At 35.1% G+C, this 12,713-nt stretch overlaps 1 protein-coding gene across 1 annotated transcript in view; it reads right to left on the bottom strand.

Annotated features, from left to right (window-relative positions):
- LOC136040135 (uncharacterized) overlaps positions 1-12,713 on the bottom strand; it is a gene marked incomplete in the record, with an annotated part of 117,374 nt that overhangs the window by 61,540 nt on the left and 43,121 nt on the right. Inside the window, 2 exon segments of the mRNA XM_065724246.1 lie at positions 5,163-5,310; positions 9,389-9,627. Coding sequence (XP_065580318.1) covers positions 5,163-5,310; positions 9,389-9,627 — 387 coding nt within the window.

Raw genomic sequence — 12,713 nt, 5'->3', positions numbered from 1 at the left:
CGCGAAAACTCCGCTTAGTGAGTCTGTCTTCAAAGTTTATAGATTTGTATTTAAGTGATCCTTGGAAGAATACATGTGATCTTTGTGATATTCTACAACCGTATACATTATTTTTCCAGGCAGGGTAGGAAAAGAGTTCGCAATAAAATACCATTATTAGTACATCTCCAGGGGGGTCCGTTTACCCTCAAAAGAGATAGCTAGAGATGAAAGGGGCGACCAAGATGGTGACACCCTTGGTCTAGGATTTGGCCCGTTTGACCGTTCAATCACGTTACCATACCCTGGAACAGGGTATACCGTAATATGGTATTACCATACTCTATAACTTAAAACGATTCCCAGGAAGTGTTAAAACCGTAAATAGAGTTACTAGACACAGGTTTGGGTGTAATATGAAGTGACTAGGAGAGAGTATTCCCCAAGGACTCCAGATCGGAGAAGCCAAATCTTGGTAATAGGGTCATAACTGGTCAACCAGCTGTCTGATCAGCGAACCATCCATCATTCGTGGCTCCCCAATGTGGCACCCCCCCCCCCCCCAAAAAAAAGAGAAATTATTATGGCCATCTGCTAGCCTAGAAGTTAGTTGTGACAAAATCTCACCTTCTGGAATTCCCCAGAAGGCCTCTGTTAGGCCTATCACGGTTCTTTTTAACTCTTAGTGATCTCTCTCTTTCTTTTCTCTTGCTACCTTATCATTCTCTGGCTGTTCTTCCAGTCTCATCCTTTCTTTCTCTGGCTATTCTATTATTCTTCCGTCTCTGCTCTCTAGTTATTCTCTCTTTCCTTCTTTCTTTCCTATCTTTCTCCTGTTATTTCTACCCTCCTTCCTTTTTCGTTCTCTGGCTTTTCTTTCAGCCTCCACGTAATTTAATATATGTTGTGTCATATCTACATGACTACGGACTACTTTTTTGTGATCCCCTGCGGGATCTGGAGCCTTCTACTACTCCTGCTGCTTGGCTTACTTTGATTCTCTCTGTCGTTATATCCTCTCAATTCATTTTCTGAGTCTGTTTGTTCTCTGTTTCCTCGTTCTGTATCTGTATTTTCTCTTACCCACAACCCTCCTTCATTTTGCATAGCATCTGAGGGGTGATTTCTTTTTTGTTTTCCTCGTATTTTCATATAATAATTTTGCTTCCACCACTGTTTCTATTTCATGTTCTCTCATATTACCGGGTATACTGCTTACCGATTGTACTGTTTGTACTCCCATATCTGTTTCTTTATGTAGGTCTCCCTTATCTGGAATAATTCCTTTTGATTCCGCAGTATATTCTTTTCTCCGTCTACGGATCGTTCTATTCTTGAATTTGTTTTGAGGTTCCCCCTTCGCACGTGTCAGAAATGTCTATTTCGCCCGGATCCACTTGATGGCGAATTCCCTAGTGTACTTATAGCGGGAGTCGCGTATTAACGTGAATCTGAAAACGATTTTTTCTGGTTTATCATGGTAGCTTTTCTGGACCTCATATCTATTTCCATTAGTTTTTGTTCCTTTCCTGACCTTGTGTGCATCTTCTGTCTATCCGCCTTTTTTTCAAAATTCACCCAACGTCTAAATACTTATCCAGTCTAAATGAAAATCCTTTTTCCAATATCAAACTTCCGGTCTCTGTGAAACTTGGTATGGCTCAATTTGCTGAATCTTTTTACAAGCTAATTAGTTGCGTCATGTAATTACAAAATTTTATTTTATTCTACCTAGGCAACGCCTATTCAAATATTCGTAAATTTTTTATTTGATCTCGTCTTTTTCCCGTAATTTTTTATATAGTCACAATAGGCTACTGTGTAGGCTAAATTAAATACTCTTTTCGGAAAACGCGGATTCTTTTAGCTATCTTTTGATAACTTTCCTTAACTGGCTGCCACCAGATATTGGCACGGAATTGGTGCTTGCACCACTTTTTGTTGTGGAAAGCCTCGCTGGTGCCATATATTGTAATGGATTGCCTCGTGGTCACCCTTACTGTATCGTAATAACATTAAAACTTAAAACGAACAAAAATTACTCCGTATATGAAATGGATTGTCACCTCCGCAATCCCTCGCTCTTTACGCTAAAGTTTTTAATTGTTTTAAAAAGTAGAATTATGGCAAAGAGTCAAACTTTAGCGTAAAGAGCGAGGGATTGCGGAGGTGACAACCCATTTCATATACGGAGTAATTTTTGTTCGTTTTCAGTTTGAATATCGCTCCTTACTTTCAGTTAAAAAAAAACTTTTTTTTTTTATTTAATTTCTGAACGTTTTTGAATTAATGCATGTTTGATTTTGGCTCTCCGCACATAAATCATTAAAATGAAATTTGCATATTAATTCTTTTTTTTGGCTAAATGGCTTTCTCTTGGCTAAATGGTTTTGATCAGACGATTTTGAGAAATAAAAGATGGAGAAGGAGGCCTAGTTGCCCTCCAATTTTTCGGTTACTTATAAAGGCAACTAGAACTTTTAATTTTTAACAAACATTTTTATTTTTTTTAATATACGTAACTTAAGAATTAACTTACGTAACAAACTTTTATATTATTATTTTTTTATTATGTATATGAGGGGTTTGTCCAATCGTTAATACCTCGCTCTTTACACTAAATCTTAAGTTTTATCCCAATTCTTTAAAAATGACCCCTGAATCAGAAAGGCCGTAGAATAAATAATTGAAATTACTAAAAATACTTTAGCATAAAGAGCGAGGTATTTATCTCCTCCTAAATACCTCGCTCTTTATGCTAAAGTATTTTTAGAGCCCCTCATATGCGTAATAATCTCTGTTCGTTTTAAGTTTTAATGCTACTCCTTACTTTCAATTGAAAAAGCTTTTTCATGTTTATTTTTTCATTGTTTTTTTTCTAAAAATGCTAGAAAATCCCGCGCCCTTTTCATTGAATTTCTCTTCCCCCATGACATATTCCTCCAAGGAAAGATCCCCCTACATGGCCCACTCCCCTCAACCCCACCCCCAAACCAAAAAAAATCCCCCTTAAAACGTCTGTACACTTCCCAATAACCATTACTGTATGTAAACACTGGTCAAAGTTTATAACTAGCATCCCCTCCCCTGGGGACTGTGGGGGAGTAAATCATCCCCAAAGACATAGTTATTATAGTTTTCAACTATGGGAAACAAAATGGCTATCTTAAAATTGTGATCCGTCGACTTTGGGAAAAAATGAGAGTGGGAGGGGGCTTAGGTGCCCTCCAATTTTGTTGGTCACTTAAAAAGGGCACTAGAACTTTTCATTTCCGTTAGAATGAGCCCTCTTGCGACATTCTAGGACCACTTGGTCGATACGATGACCCCTGGAAAAAAAAACAACAACAAACAAACACGCACCCAATCTGTCTTCTGGCAAAAAATACGAAATTCCACATTTTTGTAGATAGGAGCTTGAAATTTTCGCTATGGAGTTCTCTGATACGCTGAATGCTATGCTGTGATTTTCGTGATTTGTGAAGATTCCATGACTTTTAGGGGGAGTTTCCCCCTATTTTCCAAATTAAGACAAATTTTCTCAGGCTCGTAACTTTTGATGACAAAGACTAAATTAGACGAAACTTATATATTTAAAATCAGCATGAAAATCCGATTCTTTTGGTGTATCTTTTAGCATCAAAATTCCGTTTTTTAGAGTTTCGTTTACTATTGAGCCGGGTCGCTCCTTTCTACAGTTCGTTACCACGAACTGTTTGACAAAACATCGTAAAGAACTTTACGATGACTTTACGATGACAGAACTTGTACTTTACGAGAAATCATAAAAAACTAAACATCTGACTAAAAAGCTAAAAAAAACTCAATAAAGAACCTACAAAATGACAATCAGTGAAGTATATAAGACTTTTTTTTTTAATAGCGAACGTCCTTAAATTATGCATACAAAAATAAACATCTGATTAAAAAACTAAAAAAAAAACTCTATTAAGAACATAGAAAATGAAAATCAGTGAAGTATACGAGACAGCTTTTTTTAAATAGCGAAAGTCCTTAAATTATGCATAAAAAACTAAACATCTGACTAAAAAACTAAAAAAGAATTCAATAAAGAACCTAGAAAATGAAAATCAGTGAAGTATACAAGACAGATTTTTTATTTTTTTTTAATAGCGAAAGTCCTTAATTATGCATAAAAAACTAAACGTCTGACTAAAAAACTAAAAAAAAACTATTAAGAGCGTAGAAAATGAAAATCAGTAAAGTATACAAGACAGCTTTTTTTAAATAGCGAAAGTCCTTAAATTATGCATAAAAAACTAAACATCTGACTAAAAAACTAAAAAAAAAACTCAATTAAGAACGTAGAAAATGAAAATCAGTGAAGTATACAAGACAATTTTTTTTGTTTTTTTTTTAATAGCGAAATTCCTTAAATTATGCATAAAAAAACTAAACATCTGACTAAAAAACTAAAAAAAAAAAAAAACTCAATAAAGAACCTAGGAAATGAATAGAAAATGAAAATCAATGAAGAAGTGAAAAAAAAATCAGTGAATTACGAAACATCATGTTATTGACCGGATCAAAGAGTATGGGTAATTTATAAGAGTAGAAACTGGCACTAAATGGGAATAAAAGAATCAACACCATCTAGTATTTGGTGCCACTTAGTATTTTTCAACCTTTCTAACCGTTTTTCTATCAGGAACTGAGATTAGACACTTATTAGTACACTAATTTTCCCAACTATACAAATTAAATCGGCTATTCTTATTATTACACTATAGAAAACGTCAAGGGTCGCCAAGCGCTAGATGGGACTGAGGTTTTTTTTTTATCCATACTTGCGCAAGCTTTCATTCTTGTAGGTAACCTGTACTCTTTGAAACGGGAATTATAAGCCCATTTTAGAAAGAATAATAAATCCTGTAGTAATAAAGGGTAGTAATGAGCGTCTGATCTCCTGACAAAAAAAAAACTATTACAAAGCTTGAAAAATTGTCATGTGTCATCAGACACTAGATGGCGTTGATAGTTTTTTGTCGACGCTAGCGCCGGATGTCACTTTATAAGTTACCCATACTCTTTGAGTATAACGGTAATAAAAAGTGTCTTTATAAAAACTTATTTGTCTTATTTAATATTCTTTCCACCGGGAGTTCCGTTCTAAAAAAAAGAATAAAACCTGTTATTAAGGGCGGTAAAAAAACGTGTCTTACGCAAAGAGTTGCTTCCATATTTTGTAGGGCATTTTAAAACCACCTTCAAATTCTTCGTAACCTTTGATGTCATGTTCTTTGGAGGCTTGCCAATCCGCAATCCTTCTATTATATTGTAAAAGGTCGCCATCGTCAATAGCTGTTACGACTGAAATGTAATATAAATAAATAAGCAGTTAATCAACTCAAATCGAAGTTAAGTTGTGGCTACTAAAAGGTGCTAAAAGTAGCAACTGAAACAAGTTATCCCTACTTTTTGATCTGGCAGAGTATGACAAACAGCCAAACTACATGAAAATATGTAGGAGCTTGGGAAGTAGCTTGGGGGAGGAGAAGGTCTGAAACCAAAGTGTTGTGATGACTGAAACGAAACATAAACAACATAAGACTTCAATCAGTTGACACTAAGTAAAATTGTGGCTACTAAAAACCTCTAAAAAAGGCAACTAAAACAGGTTGTTGCCAATTTTTAATATAAAAGCATAATGAAAAATATATGAAAATATGTAGGATATTATCGGGTAGTTCAGGGGGAGGAGAAAACCAAAACCTAAGTGCTGTGGCAACGACATAAGTCTTTAATCAATTCGCCTCTAAGTAAAATTATAACTACTAAAGACAGCTACAGGCTAAAAGTAGCTACTGCAACTAATTACAATCTGGAAGAGTAAGTACATTACAACTAAAACTAGCAATTGAAAAAGGTTGTAGCTGCTTTTGAATTTGGAAAAGTACTAGAAACAGGAGATTCATAGGCAATTATAAGGGAAATTATGGGATAGCTTATTACGGGATAGGATACATTGTGGGATAGGATAAATTATGGAGTAAAGTATGGATGCATTACGGGATAGGATATATTATGGATAAATTGTGGGATAGCGAGGAAGAGTGGTTCCAATGCCAATGTGCTGCCAATTGCTTTTCCTTTATTGATTTTTATGGCACTTGGTATTTACCAAGTGACATATAGCGATCGCAATTTCTATCGTTCTGTCGGTCCCACTTTTGCTAGTTTGAAGGACCTCGTGTCTCAGAGCTCTTATTTTGAATCCCGGCCAGATCTGGTGACATTGGGGGGAGTTGGAGTGGGAAACTGAAAATCTCTGAAAACGCTTAGAGCGGAGAGATGGTAATGAAAATTGGTGGGAAGAAGCCCTTGGCTCTTCCGACCTCGTCACAAGTGCCATATGAGCTCTTGGCTCTTGTTCTATTTTTAGAACTAGCCTTTGGTGCGGTATTCTTAGTCCCAATAAGATCCCTTCTTCTTTTGCTTATTCTTCTCTCCAAGATATTATTTTTAATATATTAATAGTTTTTCCCTGCAAGCTGCCCTCCTCCTAATTGCTGCGGAAACTGAAATGAAATATAAATAATACAACCCTTTAGTCGAGTAGACTAAAAGTAAAGGTGTCACTACTATAGACTACTAAAAATAGCAACTGAAACAAAGTAAAAAAAAAACTATTAAATCAAGTATTAGCCTAAAATCAAATATGACAAGAAAGAAAATAAAAAACATATAGCGAAATACAGGGGAAATAGGTAAATTTGGGTAAATTAGAGGAAAATGCACAAATATAAGCGAAGAAAAAAAGTGGTAGCTCGTAGTCCCAAGCGAAGGATATGGGCAACTAATAAGAGGGCAACTGGCGCCTGACAAAAACAACTATCGGCGCCATCAACTAGGCATTTTTTCTAGCTCTGTAATCGTTCTTTTTTTGTCAGGAACTGAGACACTTATTAATACTCCAATTTACCAATTACAGCAATTAAATTAATTATTTTTATCATCAAACGCTACATTGCGTTGATAGTTTTTTTTGTCGCAACTAGCGACAGTTCCCATTCTTATAAGTTACCCTTACTCTTTAGTCATAGATGTAGTATATTTTAGCTGCAATGAGGGAAATTAAGAGAAAACAATACTCAGTGGGTTTTTATTTTTACAAAATTCAAGCAGTAAGAAAAAAAGTTACTTTAACCCAGATCTTAATTTTACGAAGAAAAGAATGGAGGATATAGCCCTTAATGCCTTACCATGGCCACACGCAGGAGAGTGGGGGTTTACCCGGTTTGAATCCCCCCCCCCCCCACAAAAAAACAAACAATTTCGTCTCTTAAAAAAAATATATAAACAAATTCTTGCTGCAGTCTGTAAAGATTTTTTAAAGCCTTCATCCCTCTCCCAAACGAAAAAACTTAATATTGCCATGACCCTAGCAAGAATGTGGTCCCCTAGTACCCCCTGTCAGTTGTCCCCTAATGCTCGTCAGCTTTCGTTCGCAAATGAATCTTATGGAGAAAAATATACCCATATTTAATAACAATTACAGTCTTTCAAACTTTCTGAATTGACTCTTTTCCGAAAATGTTGGCAGTCAGTTGCAAACGCCTGGTCTAGCTTCCTATCCTAGGGAACTAGAAACTAACTTTTCCTAGTTCCCTAGGAAAAGTTACGCATCTAACTCTCATGTGTCATGATACTTATGATAGGAGAAAAGTTCTTAAATGTCCCTATTCTTTTTATGACTGAAACACAGCGCCGTTAATTCGTTAAATTGATACATATCGAATAGAAGCTCTAAATGGGTACCTGGAGAAATCTGGGGAAGGTAAACAGGAAGGGTGTGCAAAAGCACAGGATGGTTGGCCCCCAGCCCCCCACTGCACTTCCTGGATGAAGGGCCAAGAAACGGAGATCAGCACCGCCGGTAGGGACAATAAAGTCTAATGCCGTATTCTTTACCTTTTTTTTATATCGAATGGAATAATGGAAAAACTCCATGCATAATTTGGTAGCTTTCTAAGCCGTTCCTTTTAAAATAACAGCTGAGTAAAATCAAAGCTTTTTATATGAAGCCGATTTCATCTTAATTGGACTCTATTAAGAGAATAACATAGCTAATAGTAGCTAGCAAGGATGTCCGACGAGAATATTAAAACAGAAAAACTTTCGAAATCACCAAGAATGGTACAAGAAACTTTCTCTGATGTACCAGTTCAATCTCCCTGAATAAAGTATGGACAATAATGTCAATATTATTGACATATTATATGTCTTATTATTATTGTTATTTATTATTATTACATTATTATATATTATACATTATACATTATATTATATATTATTATATTATTTATTAATATATTATTATTTATATTATCATTATTATTATTATTGTTATTATAATATATTATTATGTCAATAAAGGACAATAAGGTACCAACAGTCAATTGAAAGTTTTAGCGCGGATTAGGTTACTTGAAAATAAACACAAAACGTCATTTATAAGGAAACTATTCATTTTTGATTATTTGATATATTAATAATGTTTACTCATGATGAAATTGAATCTCGATGGAAGATTACTATTTCTTAAGTTTTAATAAACAGGAAATTAAAAACTTGCTAATTTTTTAGGATAGAAATTCTAAAGAGTGAAATTTTGAATTATTTTAATGTTCAGCAACAAAATAATTTTTCAATTCAAAAGAGCAACTTGCTTAAGATGAGTGCAAAAAATAAAGCACCTAATAATACCTAATACCTAATAATAATATACCTAATAATAATAATACCTAACAACACCATAATAATAATACCTAATAATACCCTTGTCTAGTTTGAATACTTACCCTCCAGAAAAAGACCCTCTGACCACAGCTCTAGAGGGGGAAATGTCTATGCACCAACTGAAATGACGAATAATCGACAGAGCGACTGTATAATTTGAAAACTAAATGCAGGTGGCAACACAGCAATTTTTCTTCTTCTTTAATAGTAAAAAAAAAACTTTAATAGCTTTAATAATAACAAAAATTGGTATTGGCTATTTCATCAGCTCCAATCCTATTCGCTCAAATGAACCAATCATCTAAAAGTAGGTGGGACTTTACAGAAATCTCACCAATTGAAGAAGGAAGATTAGGCACCTCTATTAGCAATGCTCAAAACTAGCTGTGGTGTTGAATTGGTGTTGTTATTTTAAAAATTAATTTCAAGTTAATTCTACAAGAGATAATGGAAGGTGGAACTTAATATAAATCTGACCAATTGAAGAGGAAAACTTAGGTGCCTCTGTTAACAATGCTCATTCCTTGCTATACTAGCGATTTAGTACTGCTCTTGCCGTAAATCGTTTGGTAACTCCATTACAACGACGGGTTGGGAGGCACTGCCGTAGAGCATTAAAAAAGAACCACAAAAATACGTAAAACTAAACCTTTTTTCTTCTTTTTCTTCTCTCGAGCAAGCGGTCGTCTGACATGTTCTTCTTCTGAGGATTCCCAAACATCTTCATCACTTTCTATTGCTTCTTGCTTTAAATGTGTAGAAAAACTTCTTGTTCTTTTTATCTTATCAGATTCCTCCTCATCCGGAATATACTCAGGATCAGAATCTAAAAAGTCTGAGGGAATGTCAGATATCTCTTCATGTTCTTGTTCTTTGTCATTGACAAACCTAAAGGGATAGAAAGGAGTAAATTTATTAGTACCGAAAATCAGGTGTAGGGTATGAAGGTTTAAGTTACCGACTGTACCATAGAAAACTTACAATAGTAACATACTAGCGTGCAGTAACTATGTCTAGGAATCGGAAGAAGTCCTTCTGTATGTTCGTGCACTGCAATGCTAATAACAAATTTCATCAACTAATTTTATCCTTTTGATACCTCAATTAACATTCCTTTCGATACCCCAATTAATTTCTGCCCTGCCTGCAATAGTTTAAAATAACTATTTTTTAAAATAATTATTTAATATTCTTTTAAATGAAATAACTTTTCGTTAAAATAAACGAAATATTTTACTTTAACTTTCTTGGCTAATACTTTTTTAGAATTAGTCTTTTAGTATGTTATTCTTAGTCTCAACAAGATCCCCTTGTTTTTGTTTATAGTTTTCTCGAAATCATTTTTCTAACATATTTTATTTGTGCTCCTTATGGCCCCCCCTTCATTTTTTTATTAGTCTTTCCTTATTCCTTTCTACAAGATATTGTTTCTAATATATTAGTTGTGCTCCCTACAAATTCCCCTTCTTCTTATTTTGCTTAGTCTTTTCTCTGCGGATTTGCTTCTAATATATAATTCTTGTCTCCTAAAATCTCCTGTTTAGTCTGTTTTGCGTAATCTTTTCTTCCAGAACTGAGTGTAGTATTCTTCCCCAATACAATCTCCTTTTTAGTTTTTCACTTTTTTCAGAAGGGGTCTTTTAATAATTTTGTCACCTTAGTGCCCAAAATCTATGTGAATTTCTCACTTTCCTTTTCTAGTGTTGTAATCTTGAAGTACTTAAAAGCGTAATTTAAAAGATTTAATTAAATTAATTAAAAGCAAATAATAAAAAGCATAATTTAAAAGCAAAAATTTAAAGTTTCGACAAGGTAGTGTATCTTTCGTCCATTTTACGACTCAAAAAATTTGGTGTCAATAAAAGCTTAAAAAAATATGTTTATTTCGAGACCAAGAAGACATTGCTAGTTAAGAGTTTTAGACAGTATGCACTAGAGACTTCAATGAGGGTAGTCTTAGGGGTTCATTCTCATTACAATTATGTCTTAAAATATGCATAACTTCCCTTCTCTTACCTTATTATGCTTATATTATATAATAAGATGTAATTATATAATACATGCATATATACATACATATGTATATATACGTATATATATATATATATATATATATATATATATATATATATATATATATATATATATATATATATATATACAACAAGGTTTACATATAAATATGTAAACCTATATAAATATGTAAAATATGTAAATAAATGTGAGAAATTCACGTTTATTTTACACAATATTATATTATTATTGCTAAACAACCAACACATTAGACATAATATCTTGGGGAAAGGAATAAGCCAAAAAACAAGAGCCAAGAGCTCATATGGCACTTGGGACGAGGCCGGACGAGCCAAGAGCCAAGAGTTTATATGGTATGAGCTCTAGCAAAATTCTAAGAATCAATAGATTGATTTAAAAGGAAAATCGGATGCTTAATGCCGATCGGGATTTAAAATAAGAGCTCTGAGCCACGAGGTCCTTCTAAATATCAAAATTAATTAAGATCTGATCACCCACTCGTAAGTTATAAATACCTCATTTTTTCTACTTTTCCTCTCCCTTCAGCCCCCAGATGGTCTAATCGGAGAAAACGACTTTATCAAGTCAATTTGTGCAGCTCCCGGACACGCTTACCAATTTTCATCGTCCTAGCACGTCCAGAAGCACCAAACTCACCAAAGCACTGAACCCCACCCCCTAACTCTCCCAAAGAGAGTGGATCCACTACGGCTACTTCAATCATGTATCTACGGCCTTGAAATAAGAGCTCTGAGACATAGGTTCCTTCTAAATGTCAAATTTCATTAAGATCCGGTCGGTCACCCGTTCTTAAGTTAAAAATTCCTCAATTATTTTAATTTTTCCAAATCAACAACCCCCCCCCCGCAGCTCCTCCAAAGTGAGCAGATCCGTTCCAATTAGAATGGATCTCTCCACTGCAGGCGTTTTACAAGATTTCTGTTTCCCCGCTCCAATCCCCTATGTCCCCGGATCCGATTGAAATCTAATTGAAAATGGAGCCTCTGAGACATACTATCCTTCTATATATCGAGTTTCATTAAGATCCGATCACCCACTCGTAAGATAAAGATACTCAATTTTCACGTTTTCCAAGAATTCCGGTTTCCCCCTCCAACTCCCCCCAATGTCACTGGATCTAGTCGAGATTTAAAATAAGAGCTCTAAAGCACAAGATACTTCTAACTATCGAATTTCATTAAGATCTGATCACCCGTTCGTAAGTTACAAATACCTAATTTTTTCAAATTTTTCCGGATTACTCCCTCCCCCCAACTCCACCAAAGAGGGCGCATCCAGTCCTGTTAGGTCAGTCACATATCTTGGATATGTTTTTATTTGTCCCACCAAGTTTCATCCTAATCTCTCCGCTTTAAGTGTTTTCCAAGATTTCCGGTCCCCCCCCCCAATGACGCTGGATCCGGTCGGAATTAAAAATAAGATATCTGAGTTACGAGGTCCTTCTAAATATGACATTTCATTAAGACGCGATCACTCCTTCGTAAGTTAAAAATACCTCATTTTTTCTAATTTTTCAGAATTAACCCCCCAACTCCCCCAAATAGAGCAGATCCGTTCGTGTTATGTCAATCACGTATCTAGGACTCCTGATTATTTTGCCCACCAAGTTTCATCCAGATACCTCCACTCTAAGTGTTTTCCAAGATTTTAGGTCCTCTCCCCACCCACCCCCCTTATGCCACCACCACTCTAAGCGTTTTCCAAGATTTTAGGTCCCCCCTAAACTCCAACTCATGTCACCGGATCCAGAGCGGATCCATTCCCGTTATGTCAGTCACGTATTTTGGACCTGTTTCTATTCTTCTCACCAAGTTCCATCCTGATCTCTCCGCTTTAAGTGTTTTCCAAGATTTCCGGTCCCCCCAACCCCCCCTGCTTAATGACTCTAGATCCGGTCGGTATTTAAAGTTAGAGATCTG

The sequence above is a fragment of the Artemia franciscana genome, chromosome 20, assembly GCF_032884065.1.
Source record: "Artemia franciscana chromosome 20, ASM3288406v1, whole genome shotgun sequence".
In the NCBI taxonomy this organism is placed as follows: Eukaryota; Metazoa; Arthropoda; class Branchiopoda; order Anostraca; family Artemiidae; genus Artemia; species Artemia franciscana.
The sequence above is the reverse complement of the archived record's forward strand: the minus strand, read 5'-3'. Positions and strand labels throughout refer to the sequence as shown.